Below are 16,070 nucleotides of genomic sequence, written 5' to 3'. Positions count from 1 at the left end.
GCGTCTCCACAAACTGGTCCAAACCGGCCAGACCCAACCCGGCTGCCCCCTCTGGCACTGAGAATTGACAAACCCCCGGCTCCTCCCAGCCCTGCCATGCCCGACCCCCACCTGCAGGAAGCGGCAGATGGCGCGGCGTGGCCGCGGAGACATCTGCAGGCCGGACAATAGGCGCTCTGTGCGGAGCGCTGGAGCTGACAGGCCCAGAGCTCCGCTATTGTTAGCGGCGCCATACACATGCAGATGAGGTCTGCTGGAGGCGGGACCGAGAGTTTGTTTTTCTTTTTTTTCTTTTTTAGCTGTGGGGGCAACATCGAGCAGATGACAGGCCTCAGCGCCATCCATGCAAATCTGCTGAGTTTTAAACTTTTGTTAGTTTCATAACCACCCCCACCCCTCGCCCCCACCTCCTCCACCAAAACACACTCAACTCAACAACATAAGAGCCCTTTTGCTAAAGAAAGTGAAAACACAGTCACAATAACTTCTGATCTTCTGTCTTTTATTAAGCATTTTCCACTTACAATTTCTCATGTGAAACTTTTATGATATAAATTATATTGTTTCCAACATTGCTCCAACAGGATCACAACATCTTAAGTCAAATATTTCCATTATTTTAAACATAATTTTTTAACGTTCATGTTCAGAAGATAATCTTACAAATCATTCTTTTAGCATTAACTTAATTTAGCCATTTCCTAAAGTGAAACCTTTAGAGAAAAGACATTTTTTTCATGCTTTTTTTTTCATCTTTTAGAATATTTTTGTCATCATTAAATTTCTAAAGTGAAACCTTTAGAGAATTAAGACAATTCTGGAAAGTGGGAAACATTTCCGCTGATTGCAACTGTTGTCATGTTGCTCAGCAAAGAGGACATCTTTAAAAAGTCCCTTTCTAAGGACGCCTCTTTCTCAGCACCGCTTCTTCTCCTGCTGCGCGTGCTTCAGGGTGCGACATTTGCTCTGTGGAACCACAGGACGCAGAATTCGCTTCTCCTTTCTCTCCAAACCTCATCCGCACAAAGAATGAGGGTCGATGAGTCGCTCTTGTGGCATACCTGACCTCATTCACATAAAGAATGAGAGTCATCTTGGCATGGACGGGACAAGAGGCGACCGTTCACGGGGGGCCCCCTCGGGCCGGCGCCGTGCTGCCTGGACGGGAATCCTCCTCAGGAGTATCCAGGGATGAGCAGAAACAGGGTCATCCTGTTCATCAGGATGAGTATTTCCAGATAAGAAGCTTCACAGCATCTGAGCAAGAGAGGAGCCGAGTCCCGGATCAGCGCTCAGGAAGGCTGATCTCAGGAACCCAGTCGTTCAGACGGCGGCTCTCCTCGCAGAACAGGTGCAGCTTCTCCAGAGCAGGGTCCTCCCAAGACCCCTCAGCTGGGTTCTGTTCAAACAGAGAGACAGAGGACGCTTTAGTCACACGTGTCCTTCACAAAGCATCACACACACACACACCTCTAAAATGATTTGGAATAACATCATCTCCTTAACGGAGCTCCACATACCGTGATGAGGACGCAGTGGGCATCTTCAAGCTGCTCTGCTTTGTCGCCGACAATCTCAGCCAGACGCTGCATGTCGCTCACTCTGACGATGCTGATGTCGTTGTCGAAGCAGAAGGACTGGATGAGGGTGAAGTGGATCTGCAGAGCGATGTCACACTCGAACTCCTCATCCATGGCCAGGACGCAGAAAGACACGCTGTCCGGATCACTGTGGAGACAAAGAAAAGAAAAAAGCCCATGAGATTTCATCCAAAAGTATCCAAACTAGCTGATTTGATTGATAAAAAAAATGTAAGCAGTAAATCTTGAACTGTGAGTCTCATACTTACAGATTCATAACTTTTGCGCATTCGTAGACACCGACGGTGATGGAGTCGTTGTCTTTAGCAGACACCAGGACCTCCTCCAGGGCCTTGCCGGTACACTGAGCACGTTCGGTGGGTTTCTGGATCAAAACTTCCTCGAGAGTCATGATGAAGATGATGAGGATATTCCACAAAGGAGAGAGCTTTAAAAAGTTTGGTCAGAGAGTAAATCCGAAAGGGAGCAGAGTGCTTTCAAACCTGCAGACTCCCTCTTTTATAGTCTCCAGCTCGTGCGGCGCAGTGAAAGCGCTGCGTCCTGATTGGCTAAAGCTGAATGGTGTATTGGTATGATAATGCCATTGTCACACTCCGGCTCGTGGCAGATTGATGGGGGTCATCTAGTCCCCCCCCCCCCCCCTCCAAAGCGCAGCAAACTGGCCTGAAACTAAAAATAGCTTTGAAAGAATATCATTGAAAGAAAAAGTTTGATCAGAATCAGGATAAATAAAGGAATTCTGATTCTGATCACTCACTGCAGCACTTTTGTGCAAACTGGAGAAAAAACACGTCATTTGAGTCTAACTGCAGAGATGCACATTGGAGATCAGCTGCACTTTTACATGCATTTTAGCACTCATGCATGTGGAGAAGCTTCATATTGTCCTTTCTGAAAGCTAAAGTACTGATTGGCCAGTTTTGAGCCCATAAGCCACCTTGCAGACTTTTAAAAACACGAAATAAGAACTCCGTTTAACCCAACAAATATTATTAATTTAGATTTTTGATGTTATTATTTCAGCCGAAATATGGAGGAAGTGTAATGCGCCCCTCCCCCCCTACTCGCTCTCCGTGAGCACCAGAGAGAAAGGGCAGGTGGATGATGCCATCTGTGGACTAGAGGCTGGCCATAAAACCGCCTCATTGTGCGCACAGAAGCCCTCTATTATCACGGATCTCCATACAAATGCAAATGACCAGCGCGTGCCAGAACGCTGTGCATGCTGCGCAATCTGCACTGCTGGCCCATGCGGACCACGTGGCCATCAGCTGTCCAGAAAATCCTTGCTCAATTTTTATTTATTTGCTCTTGGGAGTTCAGGGGCCACAGGGACCGAATTCTATAGGAAAACTTGTGAAGTCCATTGCACTTTTGTTTGGTGATTGTTGCGTATATCCACCAAATGTCTTCATCTGTGATTGTATTTTTACTTTTTTCGCGTTTTACGCACGATGAAACTTTTGCGCACAACTCTGTTTTATCAGTTCTTACCTTAATCTAAATTTTTCTTTCCTGTAACTCACGTTCAGCTCAGTATTTGGCGTGTAGCTCCAATAAATGTTTTCATCTGTGGTTTTGAATAAACTTACTAACTTCTTTCTGGCAGTCTTCTGTTGATTTTCTATGACTTTTGGGCACAACTAAATTTAACTCGCGGCTTTTTCATCTGACCCCCGGATAGAACACGTTCCCCAAACAGCTCGTGCTTATTTTATTTTATCTGCATAATAATTCAAAACACATCTTGCACCAGGTCAGACCTGCTGCCACTGCTGCGTAAATAGAGGAGGGGGGCTGGAGTGGAGAGGCGTTGCAGGAGACACAGGTTGGCGGTGATTGATTCAGTACTATTGTTCCGAGCGGCAGATGGAGAACTGTCGCTATAGCGACACCTCCCCTCCTCCTCCCACTTCATCTCTCCTAAACCCAGGTCAACCCCGACCCCAGGGCGCGCCGTTCTATTGTCTCCACATTCGCCAGTCTGTTGTCTGAGTTTTGATTAAATTTGAATGCCAAAGAGAAACGCTTATGGTCTAAACTTTCACAATGAAAAGTGTTATCTCCTAAAGATGCCAGACATGTTTTGTCAGATAAAAACACTTTTAGTTTGAGCTGTAAACACCTGCAAGAATGTCGAAAGTGTGTTTTTATTCATCAGTAAGAATGTTATCTGTGCGTTACTGCAGCAACACAATCTTCTGTTTATTGCAGTTTCTGTCCATGTGCTGCAAACTCATCGACCCATCAGCTGGCCGAGAGCCTGGCGTTTGGGCCAAAGTTTGGATTTGGATCCAGCTGATAGAGACTCAAACAGTGAGCTATTTTAGGAAAGATCGGCTTGCATGGCCACGGGGCAGGCGCGTGCAAATCGATACCGACCTATTGTTGCTGAAGCACATCTGCCAGACGGAGGCCTCCCCGGCAGTGCGCGACAGGTGTTGGTGGTCAAAGCTCTTTTCTGGTGACCTGCGGCGGCTCAGTCAAGCCCCAAACCTCTTTGTAAGGTTAGAGAGTGTCCAAAGCTGCAGCATAGCATGATGATATTAATGAAAGGTAGCGCCTGGTGGTGTGTGCAAATATGATTTTGGAGTAGGGAAAATAGGCGAATATTTTAGCCGACAAAGAAAGTGTGTCATTCATTTTTCGCTGATGTAAAGTGAGTATTTGAGCTATAAAACAAGTAAAGTTCATCAAATTAATTTAGCTAAACTCGGATTTCGTTAAACCTGAAAACCTGACAAAAAATAAAAAATAAATAAATAAAAATACGACGCCCAGCAGGTGCTGTCTGACTTCCTTTGTGCACTCTTTCCTTCACCTTCCTCCCCCAGGGACAGATGGTATCTCTCGGTTGCTATGGAGAGTGATGCAGACAGAGACAGATAAAGCACGCAGGCATGTCCAGATGCCACGCGCCTCGAGTGAGGCCCGGCTTTACGCATGCAAAGCAGCGGCGCGTGCCACTGCTCTACAAAAAAAAAGTTAACGCAGTGACAGTGCTCATGTGTTGCAGAGGTCAGTCTGACATATATGTTTTATGTTTTTACGTGATCTGAAAAGGAGGCCCCTCAAACGATCTATAACCTCATACCAGGGATTTGGAGAATCAAATCAATGTTTTTGTAAGTTTCAACAAACCACGTGTAGGTCACCAAATCAGTCAAACTCAGTTTTCACTGATAAAGTGGCAAATCACAACAAACATTATCTCAAGACTCTATAGAAATAGAGCAGGTGTAGATGGTCAGAGAGCATTTTATTTTGATGACATACATGCATTTCCAAATGGATGCTGTGTAGTTTGAATGTATCTTGTCAGTCTTTTAAAGAAAATCCAAGCAACCTGAGAGTGTCAAAAAGTCTTAAGGTTTAACAAGGAAAAGGTCTACATGAGATTTAATTTCATCTCAGTTAGAGAACAACATGGACTTTTGACAGGTTTTAGAGAAAGTCTGCACCTGTAAAGTATGAAAAACAGTAGACTCTTGAAAGTTGCCAGATGTGTAATCCACCTCAATGATCCTCAAATCTGCAAGTGTTGGTTGGAGTTAGATTATCACAGCACAGTAATGAAGCTCAGGTTTTCAAGTTTTAGATTTTTTAAGTTTTAGGTTCAGATTGATATTAAAAGTCTGAACTGTATCACCTCATAACAGTAATGTCAACTGATAAAACTGATTTCAGACTTGATATTCACAGTGACAGGTTACACATCTCACGCTAAATTTAAATGTCTAGATGTCTGGCTGCTTGTCAAATAATTCCATAAGACCTGTCATGTCTGTGTTTCTTTGAAAGTTATGGGTCACTTCTAAATCTTCCACAACTTTGACAACAGCAGTCGGCTCTTCCTGTGTGGTTTAATTGTTCCTGTAAGCTGAAAGAATTATTTAAAGGCCAAAGAGTTCCTACATCTGATCCTTTCAACCAAAGCTGCCCCCGACTTTCTTAGACTTTTCTATAGGCACGCGTCCCTGAGGGTGGGGTGGGGGCTGAGGCCTGTTGTAGCCATTGTGCCTCCACCAGCCAATCAAAGAGTGAGCGTGTGCCGGGTCTGCAGTATAAATGCTGGCAGGTTCTTGGAGGCAGCACAAACACTCTTCTCTGAACTTTGTGATCACATCAGCTGAACTGTAAGCTAAGACGTCACCATGCAGTCCCCTGGAAAATCTTTGAAAGAAGCTCTGCTCTGTGCTCAGAGCGAGGACCGACTCACTGTTGGAGTTTACGAGAGCGCAAAAATTATGACTGAGTAAGTAAACTGAACATAACATGTATAAGACTTTGGGATCCTCTTTTAGAAAACCAACATGATCAATGTTGAACAGCAGCAGCTAACAAGTGGTTCCTTTTCTTTGTCTCCACAGTGACCCGGACAGCGTGTCTTTCTGCGTCCTGGCCATGGATGAGGAGTTCGAGTGTGACATCGCTCTGCAGATCCACTTCACCCTCATCCAGTCCTTCTGCTTCGACAACGACATCAGCATCGTCAGAGTGAGCGACATGCAGCGTCTGGCTGAGATTGTCGGCGACAAAGCAGAGCAGCTTGAAGATGCCCACTGCGTCCTCATCACGGTATGTGGAGCTCCGTTAAGGAGATGATGTTATTCCAAATCATTTTAGAGGTGTGTGTGTGATGCTTTGTGAAGGACACGTGTGACTAAAGCGTCCTCTGTCTCTCTGTTTGAACAGAACCCAGCTGAGGGGTCTTGGGAGGACCCTGCTCTGGAGAAGCTGCACCTGTTCTGCGAGGAGAGCCGCCGTCTGAACGACTGGGTTCCTGAGATCAGCCTTCCTGAGCGCTGATCCGGGACTCGGCTCCTCTCTTGCTCAGATGCTGTGAAGCTTCTTATCTGGAAATACTCATCCTGATGAACAGGATGACCCTGTTTCTGCTCATCCCTGGATACTCCTGAGGAGGATTCCCGTCCAGGCAGCACGGCGCCGGCCCGAGGGGGCCCCCCGTGAACGGTCGCCTCTTGTCCCGTCCATGCCAAGATGACTCTCATTCTTTATGTGAATGAGGTCAGGTATGCCACAAGAGCGACTCATCGACCCTCATTCTTTGTGCGGATGAGGTTTGGAGAGAAAGGAGAAGCGAATTCTGCGTCCTGTGGTTCCACAGAGCAAATGTCGCACCCTGAAGCACGCGCAGCAGGAGAAGAAGCGGTGCTGAGAAAGAGGCGTCCTTAGAAAGGGACTTTTTAAAGATGTCCTCTTTGCTGAGCAACATGACAACAGTTGCAATCAGCGGAAATGTTTCCCACTTTCCAGAATTGTCTTAATTCTCTAAAGGTTTCACTTTAGAAATTTAATGATGACAAAAATATTCTAAAAGATGAAAAAAAAAGCATGAAAAAAATGTCTTTTCTCTAAAGGTTTCACTTTAGGAAATGGCTAAATTAAGTTAATGCTAAAAGAATGATGAGAATTTGTAGGATTATCTTCTGAACATTTGACATTTGATTTTATCTAAGGTTTTTTACTTTAGATATTTAACAATGTGAGAAGAAAATGCAAAGAAAAGTGTTAAAATGATAAAAGAAATGTTTTGTTTAAATCTGATCTTGAATTATGAAATATAATAAGCTGAAAATGTAGTACCTCCTGAATGTTTCACTTCAGCTTTATTCATGTCAATTGGAAGGGCTTGTTCACTACCTTTCTCCTCTTTTTTTGTAATATGAAAGCATAGAAATAAAATATCTGAAGTCAATCTTGCCCTCTGACTGTACTTTGACTTTATAACCTGAGACAAAAGTTGTTTGGAGCCCAAATTAAGTCACATGTAAAACTGCTCCATTTTGGTTTGAAATGTTGATTTCTTGAGTTCTTTTTTTCCTATTTCTGTAAATGATTCTGTGCTTTCAGATCTGAGTCTTGAACAGCTGAGACAGCGACTCAAAACAACAGGCGTTTAAACATGTTCAGACGTGTTTCAGCTCAGTTCATATATCAGTTTAGCTCTTGGGAGCATTTTAATATGGAATACTCTGAAGCACTTTCAACTTCTAAATGTGAGATCCTTTAATACACTCAGTTAAGTTTCCTGCTCAAAAATGGAATGTGATGAGTTTCTATTTGTAGTTCAGAATATCCAGAGTATGTGCTGTCATGGGGAGGCAAGAGATTAAAATACTACAGTGTGTGACATCATTTTCATACACTTAGCTGAATAGGATGTTAAATCACAGTGAACATCAATTTTGTATTTATATTTGTCAAAATGAGTTTGACCAAATGCTAACAATGAACTATATTAACAGCTAAGATAAAACTCAAGATATCGGATTAGTAAATGCAGATTCATTTAAAACGTCTGCACCGCATCTGTGAAGTGTGAAAATCAAATAGCAGACTCCAGATGTGAGCAACATGAAATCCGGCCTGTTCTAAAGCTACAAATGTGTTGATCACATTGTAAGTCAGGTGGTTGGATGATGACTTGGGGGACCGGGTCTATCATCACTCTATTCTAAACCAGGTCATGAAAACAAATGTTTGGGTGTTCGGTTAAACAGCACCGTGTCCTGCTCACATCATGTCAGATTACAGCTGAAGATCTGAACTTCTGTTCAAATGACCGTCCTTCTCACGTCAGACTCTGGTCGTGTTATTTACAGCTCAGCACATGAGGATGATGTTCAATCTGCTATTCAGTTAGCTACCAGTGCTCCTCTGTCCACTGTCCATCCTTACACACCTGCCATAATATTTACCGGTTCATTCATTATCTGCATAATTCTCCTTGGTCTGCCCCCACCTCCACTTATCTGTGTCACTTGTTACATCTGCTGCCTACAACACCTGCTCTTCTCAACATATTCTGTTGTAGTCCCCAAAACTGTCAGTCTCCTGCAGCCAGAGACTGGAAACATGCAAAAAAACACAAAAACTGGACACTTCAGCTTTCAAGGACTCTTTTATGGTCATCCTCGCTGACACATGCAGCTGCTTTCCAAAGCTTTGTCAGTTTGCTGCTTACTGTGGAGGCACTTTGTTGTTCTGTTGCTGTTGCTGTTTGTTGGAAAATCATTTGGGCATGTATTCCTGCTTTTTAACCTTTGATATTTCTTTTTGTAGAGCCCAAACCCCCTTCACTGAAGAGGCTCTGCCTTTAGTCAGGCTGTCAATGTGAAAAAGAATTTTGCTCCTAAAACTTGCCATGTTAAAGAAAGGACAAATAAAATAATTAAATGAAATGTGTTTTCTTCAGAACTTTAATCTGAAGAATCATCTCACCAGCTCTTGACTCTGAGTTGGTGAGATGTTTCCTGATTCTGCGCAGCTCGATGTCACCCTTACTTTAAAATCATGAACGGAAGATGTTACCTCCTTTTTTATGATTCTGCTCAAGAAAAAGGGCCAAAAGTGAAAAGTGCAGCTTAATGAAGGTGATCTTTTGCTCCTGGCACACGCTGGTTTTTCTTTTCTGTTCCTCATTTGTGATTCAGAACCTTTAAGAGGCTTTTGTGTCTTTGGCCTCAAAAAGTCACTCTGACCTGCATGTTGCATGTCACTGCAAGTTACTGTGGACTCAACAGCTGCTGCGGCCCCCATGCCCCACTGTGACACACACACACACACACACAACTTTCTCTTTTTCTGCTGAAGTTCTTACTACAACTTACTACAACAATAATGAAATGCTTCACCAGAATAAGAAGAAAGAAGAAGAATGACTGATTCCTGTCCAATCTGTACAGCTGAAGCATATGATTAAACCCCTCAGTCACCCTGCTGCATCCACACACATACACAAACACACACACACCCCTGCTAAGGCAAAAGAGAAAGAATGAATGAAAGAAAGAAAAAAATGGACCAAGCAGGACCAGCTGAAACGCAATCACCCCTTTAAATCTCCACGGTAACCAACCAAGCACTCACTCCATCTGCTGTCTAATTTAATGATGAAGAGAGGGAGGGAGAAGGAGGAGGAGGGAGGAGGAGGGAGGGAGGCAGTGTGCCTGGCACAAGCCTGCTGCCATTCATCCATTCAGGACCAAATCCTGACTAACAACAACATCCCCCAACACTCAGCAGAAACACGTCTGAAGTGATGACAACACAACAGTTTTACATTTGTGAAGTGTAGAAGCGCTTTCTATCTCAGAGTGACGTTAGAAGATCGATACCAGTCTGAAGCACAGAGCTGGAGTCTGGACGTTGTTCGCTTTCCACAGACATGAAAGTAAGCACCAACAGCTAGCCTGGCTCGGTCCAAATTTCCGAAATACACCTGCTAATAACTCTAAAGCTCACTTGTTAACGTGTTGTGTTGTTGCTTTGAGCCGTACACACACAGAACAGTAAAAATGCTTCAATTTTCTCTCTGAACTCTTTCACCCTGAATAACCTCAGCTGCCCTCTGTCTCAACCCTGGTCATAAAGAGCTCTGCTGCTGCAGCCACATGCTGCCTCTCAAGTGTCCTTTCAGCATAAAAGCCTCCTTCTCCTCCTCCTCCCCAAATCTCTTCTGTGTGGTGGAGAGCTGCAGCAGATGGTTCTGCATGTGAGTGTGTGTGTGTGTGTGTGAGTGTGCTTCTGTGTTTTTAGGTTGTTTTTGTTTTTGTTTTAGGTTGCCTAGAATGCAGCAACCCATCAAATTAATTGTACTTCTCCCCACAGTCAGATACCTTGTATGTGTTTACACACTTGGCCATTCAAGCCCTTTCTGATTCTCATTGTTCGTTTGGTCATTTATTGATTTATTTTTAGTGGCATACTTGATCAAATTAGTAAAACATAAACAGGAAGTTGTAATTCTCAAAATCAGGCCACTGTTTGTCGGTCAAAAAAAGCATACAATAAAGCATTTGTTCATCCAGGAGCTTACTAAAATTTACCTTATGTGTTTTTAATTAAGAAAAATATTTTTTTTCTGTGGAGAAAAAATATCAAATGCTTTCTTCACCTGCTTGTATCAGCTCTTTATTGCAGCTCCATCACTCACTACATCACTCTTCTCTACATTTTCTGTGTATGGTGACTTCCCCTACAATTTGCATTTTTGAAAATGTCACAACAAGGCAAAATTGTAAAGATGATTCCATAGTTGATTTTCAAAGGTTAAAGTCTGCTGAATGGCTCTGTCTGTTAGCTATGCTAATATGCTTTTCAGCTATGCTAATATTGTTCTCCATCATCACCATGAGCCAGCAGGTCACAGCATGCCCAGGGTCAAACAAGACACACGCGTAACACACACACACACACACGCCCATTCCCTCAGTCATCAGCTGCTGATGCTAATTTCTGTTTCTGATATCCATCAGTCAGGCCTGTTTCAGCCCTTGATGAATCTAATCATTAACTACATTAACATTTGAACATTTGCATAATTTAAAACATCATTTTGATGTTAAAGTGACTGCTGAATTCTAATCATTCTTGTATAAGAGTTGTGTTTATTGTACAGTGAGTACTGCATTATTACAAAGTAACATTATTACAAAGTTAAACAAAGTAATTACAGGTTAGCCGACAGTGAAAGTTGTTGTTTGTATCAGATTTTATCTTTAAAGGTTACCAGAGTGTAAATAAATATGAAGATAAAACATTTTTATCTGTTTACATCCACAAATGCAGCCTGTAAACGCTAAGTGGCGTACACACATACACATACACACACACACACACACACACACACTGCCAGCTGTTGCCAAAACACTGGTCTGCAGCTCCATTCAGTGCTGGGGCCCTCAAGGGCCTAGTTCAGACACAGCAGCAACACTGCATGTGTGGGTGTTCTTTAAGAGAGCCAGAATGACAGAATATGAACATAAAAGTTAATTCCAGGAAATAAAATAAAAAAGAAAGCAGGAGAAGAAGAAAATATATTTAATTCAAGATGCATTTACTAGACTTCATGAGCGTCTAACCACATATCAAACAAGATATAAAAGATAACATCTCTGACTTTGGTGGAGACTGCAGATAGCTGTGCACGCAAGATCAAAATGACACAATCACAATAATGTGGACTGGAGACTTGAGACTGAGTTACAAAACACTTGTCTGTATCTGTGTGCATACAATCAATGTGTGCTGTAGAACCAGATCAGATGGCTAAATGTGCTTGGACTGCGCCCTCCATTCACTGCACACCCTCACCAAAACAACACTCGGACAAAAGCTACAGCCAACACTTCTACACCCTCATCAATGGGCACAAAGAGCAGAAAAACGACAGGAGGGGCCCTTCACAAAGGTGCACGAAGACCTTGGCCCTTTCCCCTCTTTTGTGCTGAAGAATGGCAAGGTCCAGGAGCAGCTGCTGTTGGCTGCACGGGACATTTGAGACGGTTCCTTTCACCAAAAACAAAGTCTGGAGCTGTGAGTGTGCAGGCTGCAGGGCTGCAGGGGGGATGGATGGGGGGGGGGGCTGTATACAAAACGAAAGGCACACTTTGCCAGATCGACGTAGAGCTGACTCTCCATTCACCCTGCAGCTCAGCAGCGGGGGGAGGTGTGTGTGGGGGTCTTAAAGTGAAGGAGGAAGCCTTTAAAGTTGACATGAGTCACATCAGTCACAGCACAAAGGAGTCCCAGAGGTCTGCCATATGGACGCAGGCACATCATCTGTTCAGAAACACTAAAAGAAATCCAGTGAGAGCCAATGGCAGTGCAAGCTTAGCACCCTGCTTCACCCAGCGACAACACGTCTCTGACTTCTGATTGGCTGCAGAGGTGTTGTCATTAACAGTGTGTCTCAATTAGCCAGATAGGTAGGAGGGCACTTGGTTGTTTTAGTGCTTCAGGATGATCCGTGTGTCAGATTGATTAGTGCTGCTAAAGATTAAGGAAATGTGTTAGAGAATGTTTCATTTCCTCTCTGTGTATACCGGATACTTTTACATGTGCCGTATAGAATTTCTCTAAGCAAATTTCACAAATGAATTTTGGTATAACATTTTTTTTTCTGAAAAGAAACAATCAATTGATTGATTTCTCTTAATATATCAAATAAAAGAAACATTTCATGACAAAATGTAATAAATCTATGGAGAAAATGCTTCTAGCCTGCTAAATATTTAACTCCAAGATGAACAAAAGACATCTAATTTCTTCATTTGAAAATAGAAAGATAAGTGGCAGCTTCTTTTCAAATGAATACTAATTCTAAAAATACACTACAATTGCTGTACTACACAGATAAAACTTATTTTTTGGATGTGGATGTTCTCTACAGACAGCAAGACATGAACGCGTTTTTTCATCCACCTAAAGCACAAAAATTACTCTCTACGTCCCAGTTTTGTGCCTCCTCAGTGAAGTGCAGTGTGATGCTAACAACAGAGGTGTGCACAGCTGGCATCACAGAGCTGTTATGGCGCCCCCTACTAAAATAAGATCCATAAGGAGGAAAATCACATGTTGCAGCAGCACAAGAAACAAACCAGCGACAAGGATGATAGAACGGCAGTATGTGAAAATGAATAAAATAAAAAATATACATGCTAGGCATTATAAGTACTTAATACTGCAATATCTCACAATAACTTCAACCTAATGAAGGCCTCTCGTGTTGCATCTTAAGAGGCTTTATTGTTAAGAAGTATTATTTATTTTAGTCTTATCTTACTTTAATGCAGGTAATTTTGATGACATTTCAGCAGTTCTTTGATCTCTTGTAAATGTATAAAGTATAACAACCAATCAGCCAATCCATCAAGCTTGTTTGTTACATGGAGTCAAGGTACAATCACAGCATAGTGGAATAACATAAACACACAGTAAAATATGATTCTGTTCTGACTGATTCCTTTCGATTTTTTTCCCCCATTTTTTTCTGTGTCTGCAGTTAAGCACTGAGGCCAAACAACAGGAAGGTTGTTTAGGTACAAGCAACCTTAATAAATCAGGATGAAGCAGCGTGTGTAGTGGCAGGTTGAGTGCATTTCAGCAGTAGTCGCAGAAGATTTCAGCAACTTTACTTGAGTAAAAGCACCAATAAAATGAAAAATATTCCTTCTTACTTACAAGTAAAAGTCCTGCAATTAAAATCCTACATAGAAGTACAGTATTGCCAAGTAAAATCAGTAAAAACACACGAACAAACGATCATATGTAAATCACATGGAATGGTTGGTCTGAATGACTGAGTGAATGGCTCTTGTCTGTGTGTGATGTGCCATCTAGTGACATAACAGAGGTACTACAGGATTGCCACATCGCAGAGCAACAGCTCCACCTAGTGGTTAAGAGTGGCTCCTGCGCATCCTGAATACAACCGCTGAAGCCTTTACATGATGTGCTTTTAATGAAACCTGACACAAAAATAAACGACCACGATGAGCATGTAAATTTAACTCAGATGAGAAAATAAAAAAAGCCGCCAACTTTTTATCCAATAAATGTACTCAGCTGAACACAGAGCACAAATGAACATGAAATATTACCTGTATAAACATGACCACGATTTTGAACTCCTGAATTTCCGTTGATTTGGCTGACATTTAGTTACTCACGCTAAGCTTCCAACACACACACACACACACACACACAAAAATGTAGTATGGATTCTGTGCTGTTGTTTCATTTATTTATTTTTAAAAAATTTTAATGATATTTTAACAGATTTTATTTGACTTTTTGACTGTGATTTTAAATCCTTCATGTATGAAAGGTGTTTTTTTGAACTGATTACATTCATTTTTCTTATTGATTTTTATTTCAGATTTTAGTAGATTTTTTACATATTTGATGAAGTTAAGTGTTAATAATCCTAAATGTAGAGTTTTTGCATTTTTTTTTTACAGTTTTACTGTATGTGTTTAATGCCAGGTTGGCTCTAAAGCTTGGATTTTAAATCATGAAAGAAGAGATGTCAGCTGCTGCAAGAAGCGGCCAAACCTGCATCTCCCTGCCGCCCAACAACCAGACCACCCACACATGAGGCTGAGGCGAGGAAGCAACAGTTTGCCCAGGATTTTAGCCCACAGTGAGTGTTTACCGAGGCAATAGAGAATCTGTGTGTGGTCGGAGGACTGTGTTAAAGATTCATCCATGTTTCCATCTGGCTGATTTGCTGTTCAGACCGGAGTATGGCAACAAACTTAAAGACATGAACATGTTTAAGCGCCTGAGCTCATAGACTGATGAGTGAGTTTAAAGCTCCATGACCCTCTGCTGACTTACACCACGTTTTGCTTGATTTGAGAAACACAGTTCAGACTGCAAGTGCTGAAGATTTCTCCCTTTTCCCCCCTGTCACACATCCAGCAACCTTTCTTGGAACAGATTCTCAGCACCAGGAAAACAGATGTGCACTTATACACTAATAAAGGCATGTTAGGTCACTGCATTCATAACCCCCCCCTCTTGAACAACACAAGGGGAAACAGGCCTGCTCTGATGACTTACTGGCCCACAGGTTGACATCAAAGAAGATCAAAGTTTTGGCACATTAACTATTTTGTTCTAAAATCCAGCAGTCAATTGACATGTTAAAAGATTCTGTTATGTGTTATTATCTGTCCTGTTTTTCTGATGTTGGAAACAAGTTATCCAATGGATCCATAAAATCAATCCATCAATCAATTAGCACATACAGTACAGGAGTTTCATTGAGTTCACAGGCGAATCAGCATGAACATGAGTCATATAACAGATGGTCGTGTGTGGAGACAACTGAGCAGCCTCCATCGGCTGAAGAAGGTCATGAGCTGTGGATGAAAAAACATAAACATAAAAATCTATCCCCCTTCCACCCCCAACAAACACATTTTTAGTCTCATTTTGATTTATTCCTTAAAGACGTTGGAAACAGTTATCCATCCTCCACCCAAATTTAGCACCTCCCCCCCAAAAAACAAAAAACAAAACAAAACAAAAAAAAAAACAGGGGGGTGAGTGAGTGGTGGAAAGCATTTGTCTTGTGGCTTTGTGGACCCATCAGGCTAAACTATATCCTCCATGTTTTGAGTTTTTGAGGCCATATACAGAGACCTTTAGTCACTGCTCAGGGCTGAAAAACAAAACTAAACAAAACAAGCAAATTTTTTTCCTTCGGTATCAAAAATCAAATTTGTCACTTCTGTAAACGACTCCAGTTATTTTGTTCATTCTTACCACGACTTATTTCTATTTTTATATCCCTGTTGTTTTTCCTGATTCTGTCTCCATCTCTGTCTTTTTTCCCCTTTCTTTCTTCATCCTCTTAAATCCCCCCCTCCTCTTCCCTTTTGTCCCAGGGTGAACACAGAACAGACTGGAAGTCATTTCAGAAAGAAATTAACACGGGAGTCTAATACTCTAATGCTCCCACACAGCAAATTGGATTTGTGCGCTTCACTGACTCTGAGTATCAGAGTGTTGCAGGACACAAAGCCTCCTGCAGCAAGTCAGCAGCACAGACTCATGGGAGAGGACGGTGGTGTTTCACCGCAGCTAAACTGTCAGATGAAAAAAGGAAAAAGTGTGTGGTGTGGGACAGTTCTTTGCTATTTTTACGTTAACACT

General features: G+C 42.3%; 2 protein-coding genes across 2 annotated transcripts; one reads left to right on the top strand and one right to left on the bottom strand.

Annotated features, from left to right (window-relative positions):
- Window positions 1-495: 495 nt before the first annotated feature.
- On the bottom strand, window positions 496-3,071 carry gadd45gb.1 (growth arrest and DNA-damage-inducible, gamma b, tandem duplicate 1). Its single transcript, XM_046374811.1, has 3 exons — window positions 1,850-3,071; window positions 1,521-1,728; window positions 496-1,399 (listed from the first exon to the last, which is right to left on the bottom strand). The coding sequence occupies exons 1-3, from the start codon at window positions 1,990-1,992 to the stop codon at window positions 1,286-1,288; spliced, it is 465 nt and encodes a 154-aa protein (XP_046230767.1). The 5' UTR covers window positions 1,993-3,071; the 3' UTR covers window positions 496-1,285.
- A 2,007-nt stretch (window positions 3,072-5,078) lies between these two features.
- Window positions 5,079-7,293, top strand: LOC124051437 (growth arrest and DNA damage-inducible protein GADD45 gamma-like). The gene is made up of 3 exons (XM_046374810.1): window positions 5,079-5,856; window positions 5,972-6,179; window positions 6,297-7,293. The coding sequence occupies exons 1-3, from the start codon at window positions 5,756-5,758 to the stop codon at window positions 6,408-6,410; spliced, it is 423 nt and encodes a 140-aa protein (XP_046230766.1). The 5' UTR covers window positions 5,079-5,755; the 3' UTR covers window positions 6,411-7,293.
- Window positions 7,294-16,070: the final 8,777 nt, after the last annotated feature.

The sequence above is a fragment of the Scatophagus argus genome, chromosome 20, assembly GCF_020382885.2.
Source record: "Scatophagus argus isolate fScaArg1 chromosome 20, fScaArg1.pri, whole genome shotgun sequence".
Classification (NCBI taxonomy): domain Eukaryota; kingdom Metazoa; phylum Chordata; class Actinopteri; family Scatophagidae; genus Scatophagus; species Scatophagus argus.
The sequence above is the reverse complement of the archived record's forward strand: the minus strand, read 5'-3'. Positions and strand labels throughout refer to the sequence as shown.

Bases quoted from the DNA above. Each gene is read 5' to 3' on its own strand.
- LOC124051437 (XM_046374810.1), top strand. From the start codon at position 5,756: ATGCAGTCCCCTGGAAAATCTTTGAAAGAAGCTCTGCTCTGTGCTCAG. The intron at 5,857-5,971 runs GTAAGTAAACTG...TTGTCTCCACAG, and splicing joins AGCGCAAAAATTATGACTGA to TGACCCGGACAGCGTGTCTT. The intron at 6,180-6,296 runs GTATGTGGAGCT...CTGTTTGAACAG, and splicing joins CCCACTGCGTCCTCATCACG to AACCCAGCTGAGGGGTCTTG.
- gadd45gb.1 (XM_046374811.1), bottom strand. From the start codon at position 1,992: ATGACTCTCGAGGAAGTTTTGATCCAGAAACCCACCGAACGTGCTCAG. The intron at 1,729-1,849 runs GTAAGTATGAGA...TTGTCTCCACAG, and splicing joins TGCGCAAAAGTTATGAATCT to TGATCCGGACAGCGTGTCTT. The intron at 1,400-1,520 runs GTATGTGGAGCT...CTGTTTGAACAG, and splicing joins CCCACTGCGTCCTCATCACG to AACCCAGCTGAGGGGTCTTG.